We start from the raw sequence: 13,959 nt of genomic DNA on the forward strand, positions 1-13,959 counted from the left end.
TAGAAAAATGCATGACACACACAGATTTATTATTCGATCGGTTACTTACATGTTGACCATAGCTCAGCAGGGCTCAACGGAAATTCAATCAGTTCCAAAATACTTCAGTTCAAGGTAGGAAAAACCTATTTTCTGATCTCATCTATTGTAACCATGATGTTTCCTCATCAAAACCGAGACAAATAACAAACACGTTTTCTAGATCCATTCAAAATATAATTTTAGTCATCTAGTGTACTAGTCCCAGCTTTTTCTCAAACTGGGACTATGCCTTCATGAAAACTTCCTAGCCCATATATGAATCTCCTGACTGAAATGCAAGTGCAGCAGAGACAGATTTACTAGGAGAATTACACAAGGTATACCCCATATAATACTGTCCAGGAAAACACAAACTCTTAGTCATGCAGCAGTTGGAACAACAGTCTACAAGTATATAACACAGGTAGGACTGTGAGACTCTGCAGAAACTGACTTGATTCATGCCCCAAATATCTCTCAGGTACCAAAAACAAAGACCTGCGCTATACAAAAAGTAACACAGCACCTTATAGTAACTATTTTGGAAGCTACCAGAGTATTTTTTTTTAAATATCATTTATCATATAAATAAAACACAGCAAGTATCCTGAAATCAATCTGTTCTTGTTACGATTCTATCAAGTTTTCAAAAACCCCAATAAGAACCTAAAGTATTTTATCATTATGGATCTTTTTAATAAATCAAATTTTTCATTGAAAATATTTTCAGTTTTTCTGAGAACTGATGGATATTATCCATTTCTCTGCCAATTGATCAAGATAAAAGGATTGAAGAACAAACTCAGTAATTTTTTAGAAGTTTCCCAGAAGGAAAGGCCTTTTTTATTCCAGAAGTCTAACTTTACACCATCTGTTTTCTTTAGATGTAGTCTAGTCACATAACATCTGTATCGTTTAACAGAAATCTCTTCTTTTACGTTGAAGGACTGAATCAGTCCCTACTTTATTCAACTAGTACTTGCAAATTAGCACTGTGATATTTGTTTGTGTACTTAAAAACATTTTAAGATGATTATCCACAAACTGTGTCGCTCAATACACAGTTGCAACCATTGATTCATTTGCGAGGTAAAGATCTATGCATTAATAAGTGGTATGCAGGAAAATAATTATTTTGTTTTCACTAATGCACTTAAGATAATAGAATAAAAACTATTCCCTCTTCATACGTGTCTATAGGGATGTTCACGTGTGTTTTGCAATTTTTTTCCACAGACAGGAAGAAAATGTATCACTATATTTTTTGATGCTAAGTCAACAAATCAACTGCAAACTAATGACTTGGGCATTTGTTTGTTCTAATTTAAAAAATGTGCCAATTCTATTTTAATCACTGCATAGATTTAAATAAAGATGAAATTACACCAACATATCTTCAGTATTTGAATTTATCTCCTAAATAACTGCAACAGATAAGCACACACATATTATACAGGAGCCTCACCTGTGATCTAAGAAAGGCTAATTCCCTTCTCAACTGCTGTATGAGATACTCAACAGGATCTACTTGACCTGAGTATTCTGAATGTTCATTTTCAAATTCACTTTCCAAAGTTTTCACCTGCAGACATTCTTTTATACAGTTCCTTCCTTCTCCATCTTCTTGAAAGGTATTTAAATCAGAGAACTTCATTTGCAAATAATCTGGCTTATCCTTCAATGTCATTCTTTGTGTTTTGAGAGTCACTGGCTTTCCAAGAACAGATGCACAAGAAATCGGAGAGCTTTGGCCAAGAGATGGACATGCACAAAAATTTCCCTCACTTCTTTGATCTGAATTAGAAGTTACAGACACTTGATTTGGAAAAGATGCTTTGTTTCTGTAACTTTGGTCATTTACTTCTGAAGTCTGCCACGTTCTCTGATACATAGAAAATGAATCTGTGCAGTCTGATTTTGAGCCTTTTGACACCTCTGTAATGTCTGCATTATCTGTTATCCCTGATGACACTGTAAATTGTAGTTCTGGTGATATGAAAAGTTCTTTTATTCTAAGAGTTTCTGAATTACAGTTGTCACTAACTGCTTGCAACTCTGTCACATGTTTTGAACCTAAAAGAAGCAAAGAAGCATTTCTATTTTTTTCCAAGTGATTTAAATTCCCGAGTATGCCACAAGTTCTACGTAGATTTCCCACAGCCTTACTCTTTTCAGCTCTATCTTTCTCTGACTTCAAAAGGCTAACTCGTGCTTCTCTATCTGCAAATGTGTTTCTCCTTTCCATGTTACATGAGTTGCTAGCCTGTACTCACAAGAAATAAAAAATGTTCATTAGTATTCAAAAAAAAATACAAATTATTAATTTGGGATTTTTTAACAGCAGTTAATAAAAGCTTATAAAAATATTTGAAAATATATTTACAAACCAATATTATATTTATTTGAAACAGAAATACAATAAATGCTTATGAACTTGGTTTATGAACCTACCTGTGCCTTTACTTCAGCAATATCATGGGTGTCCAAGAAATCAAGCTTCCTCTTATTCATCCACTTCTCTTCAGTAAAGTTATCTGTTATCTGCATGTCAGCAGTGTCCAATGCTAATTGTAAGTAAATGTACAATAAAATATTATGATTTTGGGGGAGGGGAAACTTCAAACAAAGGAATATATTCAAGCTACTATATATGAGTTATATTTTTCAACTACCTGCAAGGTAAGAAGCTGTAAACTTTTCCATTGGAGTAGATTATGTTTGCCTAGGTGGCACAGAATTTAAATTTTTAAGTTTTCTGAAACAAGTCCATTACAAAGATTTACTGGAAATCTTGGTGAGATCATTCCATATCTAAGAACTACAAGGCAATGGCATGACTCTCAGTGATGCGTTACTAGCCATCACAAGTCAAAAAGCTACGGGGCTGTAAGACTACAGAAATACAAAACCACTCACCTCTTCCTACAGATTCAGTGATAATTATTTTGTCTTATAATTTAAGCGAATTAATAGACAAAATACAGCTATATTAGTAACTACAGACAGAATCTTCATGCAGTATATTTTATAAAAAAATACGTTACCATTTGTTGCAACTCTTCTTCCTTTCTCCTGAGCCAACTTACGAACCTGTTTTTTCAGTTCAATTCTTTCTTCTTCTAGCCTTTCAATCTGCATATTATTTAACAGACAAGTATTTCACTCCATTCAAATGCAGTTTTATTATGTAGGTCTTACAAAAAATATGATTTATCACTTACCTCTTTCAAAAGAATATGGTTTTCAGCTCTATATTGCTGCTGTTTTAGTACTTTGCTGTTTCTGAATTCACTTAAATCAATCATTGCCTTTGGTTCAAGACCTGAAACACAGTATATGATGCATAATCACTCATTTGGGAGGAACATTAATGTTAATGGTCATTAGTAGGTAGCCCATTTAAGTAACAACAATCAGTCAAGTAGAACAAAAAAAACTAATGTGCTGATGGTTAAATATACACATATTTCTACACATCGTGCTCTGCATAATAACATCAGAAGAAAGCACCATTTTACATTAGTTACTAAAAAATAAACAAAGCACAATAAAATACTGCCTAAAACTAACTGTATTTATGTTTAGATTTCTTTATGTAAAAATAAGCTTCTGAATTTTTCTCTCTGTTTTCAATCTAGCATTACAATTTCAATAAGTTATGTATGATTTCCAAATACTGTATTATGAAGCTAAGTAAGTAGTCTATAATCAAGGAGGAATCAAAAACAACAACAAAAAAAGCAACATGGAACCTATTTCCCTGCTTTCTATGCTCAAAGCAACCTGTAAGCTAAACTTTAGACATGTACATACACTCTTTTTATCCTAACTGAAACTACTTGCAAATATTAGCAGACTAATACATAAGTATTAGCCTGTATAAGTAATACATAAGTATTAGTCTGCTAATATAATATATAAGTATACCAAGTTGTTACTTGGTATAGTAAAAATGTCCATGACACAATGCTATTTCAATTCTTACACAATAAAAAATTGAAAATATAACAGATACACCATACCTAAGCGCTCTCTAAGCTCTTCATTTTCATCAAGAAAATCATTTATTTTCAGTTCAAGTTTATTGACTTCCTTAATTAACGTTTCAATCTCATGATCTCTTATTTTGATTTGCTTTTTTAAATCCTTTATTTCAGCAACAGCCTCTTCCAAACCATATATTCCCTGTAAAAATCCAAATGGGAATTATAAACAGATCACATGGAAAAATAAATTATGAATCTGTGTTTCATCTTTACAAAGTTGATGACACTATTTGGAAACAAAACAAGAAGAAAAGACTATGATTGAAAACTTATACTAACAAGCATAGGAGACCGTTGATAAGTTATGGAAAGACAATAGTAAAGTGAAGTGAAAAAAATCCTGAAGATTATAGGGATTCAAAGGAGTTGACTCAATGTCCACTAAAGCAAAGCATATTCATTTTTCTGACCATGGCATTCAGTAATTCCTAACTGCAATGCCTATTTTTCACACAAACAACATTTTCTAGAAAAAATGCCATACTATCTGTGATTTTTCATGATTGCAATGCAGGACACCAAGACTTTCAGTCTTGCTTAACTCCAAAATACCTTTGAAATCCACTTATCACAAATACAGATTTCACCAAAAGAGTGCTAATCTTTTTTATGTTATCTTTTTTATGCTCACTGTACACGCAATTTCTGAGGTATCTGAATATTTTTAATACATACTATTTAAATTAACAAATCATTAAAACCTTACTTAATAAGAAAAAAAAAGTTTTCCAGTCTATAAGCACTGCGCTGATTGCAAACAGAGGTGCTGAATAAAATCAGTTCCTACAAACCTATCTTCTGATTACACAGTAACCTCCACATATTTCAATATTGAACCCTCTTATTACAGGATTCTTTGAAGAATCCTATCTTGGTAATTCAATTAATGTTCAACGTGTTTCGGAAGCCCCTACTCATATACTAAAATTGTCAACTTGCAAAAGTTAAGTATGGTTAACAAACATGCAATCAGTAACCTCTAAAGGCATAATGAAAGAAAAAGAAAATAGCATCAGAAGTCATTCATTTAAGTTCTAATTAGAACAATGTCAATAAAAATGCAAGCAGAAAATGTTCTGCTAAAAATACGATGAAATAGCCTGTCCACTCTGACAAATTATTTACCAGTTCATAGTCTTTCATTCGTTTCAGAGCCTCAACAAGTTCTTTGTCCTTTTCTTTAGCATCTGCTTCAGCTAGTTCTGCAGACTTCTCAGCTTCCTTTGTTCTCTCTTCTAGCAAGTTTAACTTTTCCTGCATTTCTCCTAAACGATTCTGCTGAGCAAGTGTTGAAAGACCTGGAAAGATAAACCTTGATCAACGATTCAACCAAGAATTCTTTCTGTCTCAGCAAGAAACACTTCACATGATGTTATAAAGATCTTCATTATCTGCTCTCAAATAAGTAATTAAAAAACACTATATATTATTGCTTTTTTTTAATCATTCAATCAAACAACCCTCAAGTATGCACAAAAGGGAATTTGTTTTGAATTATGTTAGCAATCATTTGCAACTCTTTACAAAGCTGAGCTGAGACGTATCTTATACTCTAACCTATAAAGTATGTAATATGTAACATTATTACATATATATGTAACATTAATTAACTATACGGGTATAGTTTTATTAGGCACTATATTACCTCTAAAACCCACTGGAGTACTGTAAATAAATTTAAACCATTTTGCATACTTGATAAATGGAAAGGAACAAAAATTTTAGAGTACTGTTACTCAAATATGGCAAACATTTTTCTGTATTTCTAAAGAATAAAGAATATATGGCAAATTTTTTGCTTCTTATTTTCTTTTAAATATACCTTAAAATAAAACTTACCTTTATCTTTTTGGAGATCATTTTTTAATTCCTCAATAAGAAACGCATTTTGTTCCATTTCTTTGGTATACTGTTCAACTTGCTCAGTTAGAAGTCTTATCTGAGCATCTCGTTCTTGCACACCCTGAAAAAAAAAAAAAAAAAAAAAAAAAAGAAGAAATTCTTCACTGACCATCTCACTTTGGCACATTACACACTTAACACACACACATACACCAAAAAAAAAAAGCTCCATTAAAGAAATGTTTTACTGACAGGGAAACTACCAATACAGAACACCACATTGCTTCAAAATCAAAATGGAGAAATGAAATGCAGCTAATAAAAAGACCCAATAAAATTATATAACAAGCAAACATACTGTACTTACAACATAGAGTTCAGAAATTATCTAGAAGTTGGATAGATAAAGGCAAAGCAGGAAAAATAAAAGAAAGAGTAAAAATAAAGCATTCACACAATACTATCACACTGACACTGAATAAATATATATATAAAAAGAAAAAATAGAGTTGGAAAAAAGTTTCAGAAAATAATTACAATATAAAAGTCTCAAGAGTTGCTGACCTTACTTTACACCAATGTTATGAAAAAACAAAAGCTCAGTCTTTCTTAGAGGTAAAATATCACCACATTTTAAATCTAAAGATACACCGCTTAGCAAAGTTGTGAAGACCTAACTACAACCGTTTCATATGTGAACATATATTGAACCACAACAAGTATTGTGTTACTACACAATGCTGTAACTTGATTTAATTTTTAAATGCCTTATTTAAAAATATGCTATTTTCCATAAAACTGTTCAGAATAAAATGCTCGTGACTTTTTTCAGATGTTTTTGCCTTCTGATCATCAGAGGCTAATTGGAACTTAAGTTTTTTTGTTTTTTTTTAATCCTTTTTTTCGGTAAGATTATACATAATGATACATTTATTCAAAAAACACTTGAAGAAGGCAGGAAATCCTTCTGATATGTATACATTATGGAAAGCATATTGATTGATATTGGGGCTCCTAAAGGGCTGGGAAATTTTTTGAATGTTTGATAGTTTTTCAATAAAGTGGGGAAATATAAGATCATGAAGAATTATCTAATTTGAGATTAATAAAAGAGGCACTTAATTCTGCTAGCTCTATAACATGCTGAACCACAAACTTGAACAGTATAGCACCAAGCAAGACAAGAGGACACAACAGTTAAAACCTCTAAGTAATACTTTTCCTTGACTAACCAATTTACTGTAATTTAACAGCATTATATTCTGGATGCTTAGGTGTTAAAACAGTCATTCTTGTAATAGTTAGAAAAGATAAATATGAAAGTAACAGAACCAACTACCAAAAGCTCAATTTATACAGAAAGGGAACATTCATTTGTGCAATATTATGCTAACCTCATAGTGGAATAAATCAACCTGCCTTGTAATTCTCAAATGTGAATGACACAGATTCTGGTCTTTGCAAACTAGGAAAGACTAAATTATTTGGTCACTAGCTTACCTAAAGAATGGTAATTTCTGTGTGTGTAATTTATCACATGGACTGTACCTGCTGAAGGGCCATTATACTGTTTCTGTCTACATCAAGACGGGCCATTTTTATTTCCTCTTTCATGTTAAACAACATTTGCTGATACTCTATGAGTTCATCATCTTTTGAAGCTAAGATTTTCTGAAAAGGAAGATAAAATACCATCAGAATACTTGAAGCAATTCCTAAAAATTAGCCGAGAAGTATTAGAAGTACCTTCCATTCTTCAACTTTTGCATTTACAGCTGCCATGAGTGGATCATCTTCCTCATTCTTTGCTTTCAGCTGGTCTGAAAGCTCCTGGACCTAGAGATGCAATTTGGATCAATATGGTATCACAAAAGTGTTTTGCTTAAACAACATGCACATACACACACACAAACAAATGCACACATACAACTTAGCAGAAAAGCATTATGGCAGCAAGGTATAGTTCTGGCTCCTAGAACACATGAACTCTAACATTCTTTATGAAAGTATTTTGTGATCTGCAATCAAGTTTTAAAATTTGCATCAAGCTTAAAGATCACTATTTTTAGTAAGTATTTCAGCAGTGTGCTTTAACTGGAGTTGTTGAACATTTTTGAATTTACAGAAAAATATGATGATACAATATAAAAGCAAAAAAATATATTCAATAATATAAGTTAGTTCTTACTTGAAATTTGTACTGTTCTTTCTCCTTTCTTAACTGATCCATAACAGTATCGGATTGTTGCACAATTAGTTTCATTTTATTATATTCATCCGTCATCTTCTCCATTTCTTGCACTGATTCCTCAAGATTCTTTCTCATTTCTTGGTTTTGAATGTCTAACTTCTCATTAGTTTCAGTCAAATTCTGCAGAATTAAAGCAACTGCTTTTAAAAAGTATGCATCCTAATACCGGAATAACCAGTAATTGAAAGCTACCTTAAATGTAATGCTAGAAAGTATAAAGTAGCACAGAAGAGAGTATTTCACCTCTGGATCCTCAATTTCAACAAATCCTAATGACTAAGCACTAAAAAATTACTCTAAAAGACCCATGTCAGTAACTTCAATACCTCAGACATTCACAGATTGAGAGTTTATGAATCACAGAACCCAACTGCATTAGATATTCTCTTGCCCCGCGTCACTTAGTCTGTAAATTGGCATAGCTTTATGAAAAATACTATTGTCAGAAAGACATACTCAACAGCATCCATTTTACCTGAATTTCATCCAAATACTGGACAAGCTCAAAGTTCTTTTTGGACAACTGAGATCTGTAATCAGAATAATCTCCTCTTCGTGACAGAACTGTTTCTTTTTGAGAATCTATTTGCCTCTGATAGTCAATTACATCCTGACGTAATTGTTCATTCTGCACAGAAAGCAATCCAAAAATAAATCTATTTTGAAGAGCTGAAGACTAAGTTGTTGCTTTTCTAATAAGCTAACACAAAGAGCTAAGACAAACACCATACAAATTCCTACTGTCTGCTTTTAAAAATTTAAGAAGCCTCACCTTTTTCTTTATTTGTTTTTTCTTCAGATTAAAAAGGAGAGAACAAGACCAAGAGAATAAAGCATGAAAAATATTAGATTATCTTTGTTTTAGAATTCTAAATAGGAATCAACATAAAGTCCAAACAAAGGAAAATTTTCCATATACCTGTGCATGTGTGTATATACATACATACATGCATGTAGGTAAATGGGCACATCTGAGGAATTCTCAAGTTTCCACCAGAACATTAATTGTAATTGTTGCTGTCCATTTTATTCTGCCACAGACCAAGATTAGAGGTAATAAAGGTATAAAAACAACCAGAAGAAATGTTTTAAGAGACTGATTTAAGAAAAAAGTATTAAAGAATGTTAACTCTATCTTTAATTTGTTCTTATATTAGCTACTTTTTGTAAAAAAATTATCTTAGCAAAAGCAGCAAGCTTAAACCAAATCCTGTCCACTATTCATCAAATCTACTTGTCAATAGAATTTAAGAAAAATACTAACTGCTCAAGAAGACAAAGTCCAAAGCCAAAGTATTTTAGGGCTGTGTAAATTCAAGCATAGACAGCTCCTAACCTCAATTAACTAAGTTTCCCTTGAACAGATCTATGATAAATTTGTGAAATCTGATTAAAATCTAATAATCTATTTGTACCAGTACCTAGGAGATAATCTAGAACAGAATTAAATACCATATCACTCCCCCAAAATACGTAGAAAACTAATAATATATATTGTTTATCAGTATTAATTCTTTACTAACCTCTCTCCTTAATTTGATGTTTTCATTTTCTGTATCTTCATTTCGAAGAGCAAGCTAGAATAAGATGATAAAATCCTTATTGTGTGTGTGTATATATATATATATATACATATATATGCATGTATATTGCTAACATAAACTATGAAAGCAACGAACCCAGAAACAAAACAGAAAATGAATGCACAGTGGTCCTATTTTTTTTTTTTTTTTTTTAAATTTCAGAGGCACTTTTCAAAACATGAAACTTTCAAACACAGTTCCAGAACTGGTTTAGAGATTTCAAGCCATTCTTACCTGTTCATTCACTTTCTTCTCTTTTTCCAATTCCTTTTCTATTTCTGTTAACTGTCTCTCTTTTTGTTCTACTTGTTTCTCCAGTTGGCGGATCTCATCACGCAAAAAACGAGTATCACGACCAGCAGCAGATCTTTGTGCCATCTTAAGAGCATTAAAACAATATAATAAATATAGTACTGTTCTTCAAAATAGTGGGAGGGGAGGGATACTAAGCCTAATGTTCAAGAAAAGCAACAGGAAGGTCTCACTAGCTTCTTTTTGAAAAAAAAAAAAGAAAAAAAAAAGAATTAATTAAAAAAATGATTTATTCAAATAAAGACAATTTTATTGTAGATGCAAGTCTTTATAAAAAGGACGCTGGTGAATATTCATAAGCTAGTAAAAAGAATTAACTAAACCTTAAGGCTATTATGTTTCCTTAGCTATTTAAAACAGTATTGTAAAAAATATAAAAAGCACCATTCTATAAACAAAATTTTAAAACATACCTCTAATTCATTTTCCAGCTTCATCACTTTTGTTTTAAATAGATTTTCTGTTAAAATAGAGTAGACACAGAGAATTAACCAGCAAAGTACACAAAGCAACAATGTTAACTTCGCAGCCTTTAAATATTTGGCCCCTCTGAAGCAACTGACTTTTTATCAGTCAGTATTTTATTCACTCTGTTAAATTAAAAAGAAACAAATATATTATATTTAACAAATCATTTATGAATAGCTTAAGGTTTGCTTACCACATTTGGCTTGTTCTTCCCCAGCTTTTTCAACTTCCTCCAGTGCCAGCTCCACCTCTTGAGCTTTCATCTGGCAAAAAAAGCATAGTAAGCAAAGAAAAAAGATTTACTAACATAAATTAGAAGAGTATTTCATGGACCATGCGTTTAGAAGTATGAAAACATTTACAAAAGAACATTTTTCTCTTCAAACAAAGGAAACCGCTTATTTTCCCTACAATTAAGAACTTCAGACTGTTGAAATATTTTCTTTAGTAATTTATTCTAAGCAGCTGTCTGAACATTCAAAAGTATGTAGCTGAGAATAGTGATAAAAAATAAAAATAATAATTAAACAAAAAAACAACCTAAAACCAATGTGCTAACCTGTGCAGCTTTTATTTCTTGATTTTGGTATGTTTATGAGCAAATACAAAATGCAATAGACTTATAGGACCAGTTTTAGGGTAGCCAAGTTTCTTACATTTGCAGTGACAGTTTTAAAGTTACTCCAAAACATCACCCTACCATAAAAACTTTGATTAGAGTTAAAATCATAATAAATTACTTACTACATCTAACTTATTTGTGAAATATCTTTGCATTACCTGTAAAACTAAGATTCCCTAACTACATAACTACGTTCACCTGTTCACTTCGCTTCCCACTGGTACATGCCATAACCCCAACTGCTGCCAACAGTTACTCTGTTGCACGTACACATTTAGTACACAAATCCTTGTTAAGAGTAACCAGTACACTCAATTCAGGAAAAGAGAAAGAAAAAAAAAAAGTAATCATGTTTTCATTGAAATAAAAAATAAGCAGATGTACCTACAGAACTGTAGTAAGTGAGGATTAATACAAACCTTCATTAGTGACTGAGTAATTTTAAAAAGATGTATCAACTGTTCAGGAGTTTCATTTTTCAAGTTTTTCCCGTCAACCTAAAGAGACAACAGTGTTTTTATAAAAATATCGATGAAATTCAGAAAATAAAGCATTTATGTATGTGACAGACAAGAGATAGTGTAGAGGAGAATGCATAGCAAAACTAGTATGTTCTGTTTTCCCCTTGAGTACCTTGGACACAGTCTCTAGCAATCTGTCTGCCAGTTCCTCTTGACTAGGCAAAGCATCTGGATCAACTCTCATAAGCTTCTTCCAATCTAAAATGGGTGCCATATTGATTTTATAGTATTTTCTTGGAAAAAAAATATAGAAATAACAATTATGAGCCATTAGCACTGCCCATCAGTTGTTTATCATATGACTTAAAGTAGGCTAGTGAACAATACAAATGATATTAATAACCATATGGATTTTTTAATAAATATATTGATTAACATTCAGTTCACATTTTGCTCCGTTGCAAATAAGTAGACTATAGTGAAACCATGTTTTAAGTTAAAATTACATCATGCAAAATCAAAGAATTTGTGATTCAAACCCTGAACATCAAGATGCATGTGAAACCTCAATTTTCACTTCTAAACGTTATTCAGTTCTTCCCAATTTCTCTTGAATCTGCCCTTGCATGATAAAAATTTCCTTATATTGATAAAATTGTTATTTCCTATATATTTAACCAACACCTGCTTCAGTCTGATGGCACAAGCGTCCATTTCTTGATATTAATTTCTAAAATACTAAACTCTTGCATTAAGCATCCTTTCCTTTTGATTAGAATACTTGAATTGAGACAGGACTGCAAACTGACAAATATATAAATTGGAAGTAATGCACAGTTTTGTTCTACTCTACTGCTTACCAGCCAGATGCTATAGGTGACGGTGACTTGTCATGTACCTGGAAGTCAATGCAATACCTGAAAAAGACAAAAGAGATTGGAAGACTTGGATTATTATGTTTTTCAGAGCTGTCTCTGACCTATATTGCCAAACCTTAAAAAGCAGATTCTGTCACATTTCAAAAATTTATTTACATATTGCCCTTAAATTATAAATATAGTATAAATGGTTAGGAAAATAAAGAAAACAATAATAAAACCAACTAGGTCACTTAATTCATTAATATTCAATAAACTTGATGATGCAAAAAGGATATATATTTTACTGGAAAAAATCAAGCTGAATCAATAACCATAGCAAAGGTGTATGCTAAGTGTATCTCAAGATCTGTTCCCTCATTCACTGTTCATCATTTACACATTCAACAACTGAAACTTCCATCTTTAATGAAAGTCTGAACAGGTATTACTTTCACAGAATATATTTGTGAGCAACCTGAGAGAAGAGCTGTAAAACTCTGAAATCTACCTTTACCCCTAAGGGAAGATAAAAATCACCCTTTCCTCATCTTCTTTGAATATGAGAATTACTTCAGAGCCCCCCTGTATTTATCATTTCTTCAGTGTTCATTAAACGTTTTAGAAACCTCACATTCCATAAAAACCATGAGCTGGTAAGGATGATACAGCTTTAAATTAAAAGAAGGTAAGTTTAGATTAGATATAAGGAGGAAATTCTTTATTCAGAATATGATGAAGCACTGGCACAGGCTGAGAAGCTGTGGATGCCCCATCCCTGGAAGTGTTCAAGGCCATGCTGGATGGGGCTTTGGGCAACCTGGTCTGGTGGGAGGTATCCCTGCACATGACAGGGAGATTGGAACTAGGTGTTCTTTAAGGTCCCTTCCAACCCAAACTATTCTATTATTATATGTACATAAATCTTGCGTTTTATGTTTTGTAGTAGATGACAAAGGAAAATACAAGAAAATTACATGCAGGTGCATAACTGGTCTTGGTATTCTCAGTTTCTCAGTTCATCCAGTGCTACTTGGATTAACTAATATATTTTTAACACTAATATAGATTTTAACATTTAATGAGATGTAGAAAATAAATATATGACTATCAAATCTATTCTGAGAGTAAAAGCACAACCTTACGACTGTTGATCTTTCCCTACCTTTCTCATTTAAAATTCCTTTTCCTTAACTTATAAAATGACTTTAAGAAAGTATCAGTCTTAAAACGGTATCAAAAGGAAGAGAGATATAAACAAAATAATCACAATTGTTGGGAGACCATCTACAGTAAGATATAGGGGGGGCACAAGCGTGAAGTGTGGAGTATGTTTTACAGTATATACGTATTGGAGGACAATAAAAGGGAAGTGAATTCTTCCTAAAATTTAGCTGATTCCTTCCGCTTGGTAGAATGTGTGCTTTTATTTGACAGAAGGTCTGTGAGGTGAAACAAGGAGATCAGGGCTCTAAAAAATGTGAAACATACATGCA

General features: G+C 32.1%; 1 protein-coding gene across 6 annotated transcripts in view; it reads right to left on the minus strand.

Annotated features, from left to right (window-relative positions):
• The window catches only part of CEP290 (centrosomal protein 290), a 54,117-nt gene that overhangs the window by 39,253 nt on the left and 905 nt on the right, over positions 1 to 13,959 (minus strand). For all 6 annotated transcript variants that reach the window (XR_011091412.1, XM_068667695.1, XM_068667679.1 and 3 more), the window contains exons 2-18: positions 12,467 to 12,523; positions 11,779 to 11,899; positions 11,565 to 11,642; positions 10,717 to 10,786; positions 10,469 to 10,515; positions 9,978 to 10,121; positions 9,684 to 9,737; positions 8,636 to 8,788; positions 8,098 to 8,280; positions 7,656 to 7,745; positions 7,458 to 7,580; positions 5,907 to 6,030; positions 5,193 to 5,365; positions 4,044 to 4,206; positions 3,243 to 3,343; positions 3,066 to 3,153; positions 2,473 to 2,585 (exon numbers count right to left, since the gene is read on the minus strand). Coding sequence is in view for 5 of the 6 variants with exons in the window: in XM_068667695.1 (XP_068523796.1) it covers positions 2,473 to 2,585; positions 3,066 to 3,153; positions 3,243 to 3,343; positions 4,044 to 4,206; positions 5,193 to 5,365; positions 5,907 to 6,030; positions 7,458 to 7,580; positions 7,656 to 7,745; positions 8,098 to 8,280; positions 8,636 to 8,788; positions 9,684 to 9,737; positions 9,978 to 10,121; positions 10,469 to 10,515; positions 10,717 to 10,786; positions 11,565 to 11,642; positions 11,779 to 11,880 (1,806 nt within the window). In the remaining variant the exon portion in view is untranslated. The remainder of the gene's footprint in view (positions 1 to 2,472; positions 2,586 to 3,065; positions 3,154 to 3,242; positions 3,344 to 4,043; positions 4,207 to 5,192; positions 5,366 to 5,906; positions 6,031 to 7,457; positions 7,581 to 7,655; positions 7,746 to 8,097; positions 8,281 to 8,635; positions 8,789 to 9,683; positions 9,738 to 9,977; positions 10,122 to 10,468; positions 10,516 to 10,716; positions 10,787 to 11,564; positions 11,643 to 11,778; positions 11,900 to 12,466; positions 12,524 to 13,959) is intronic.

The sequence above is a fragment of the Anas acuta genome, chromosome 1, assembly GCF_963932015.1.
Source record: "Anas acuta chromosome 1, bAnaAcu1.1, whole genome shotgun sequence".
NCBI classification, from domain to species: Eukaryota; Metazoa; Chordata; class Aves; order Anseriformes; family Anatidae; genus Anas; species Anas acuta.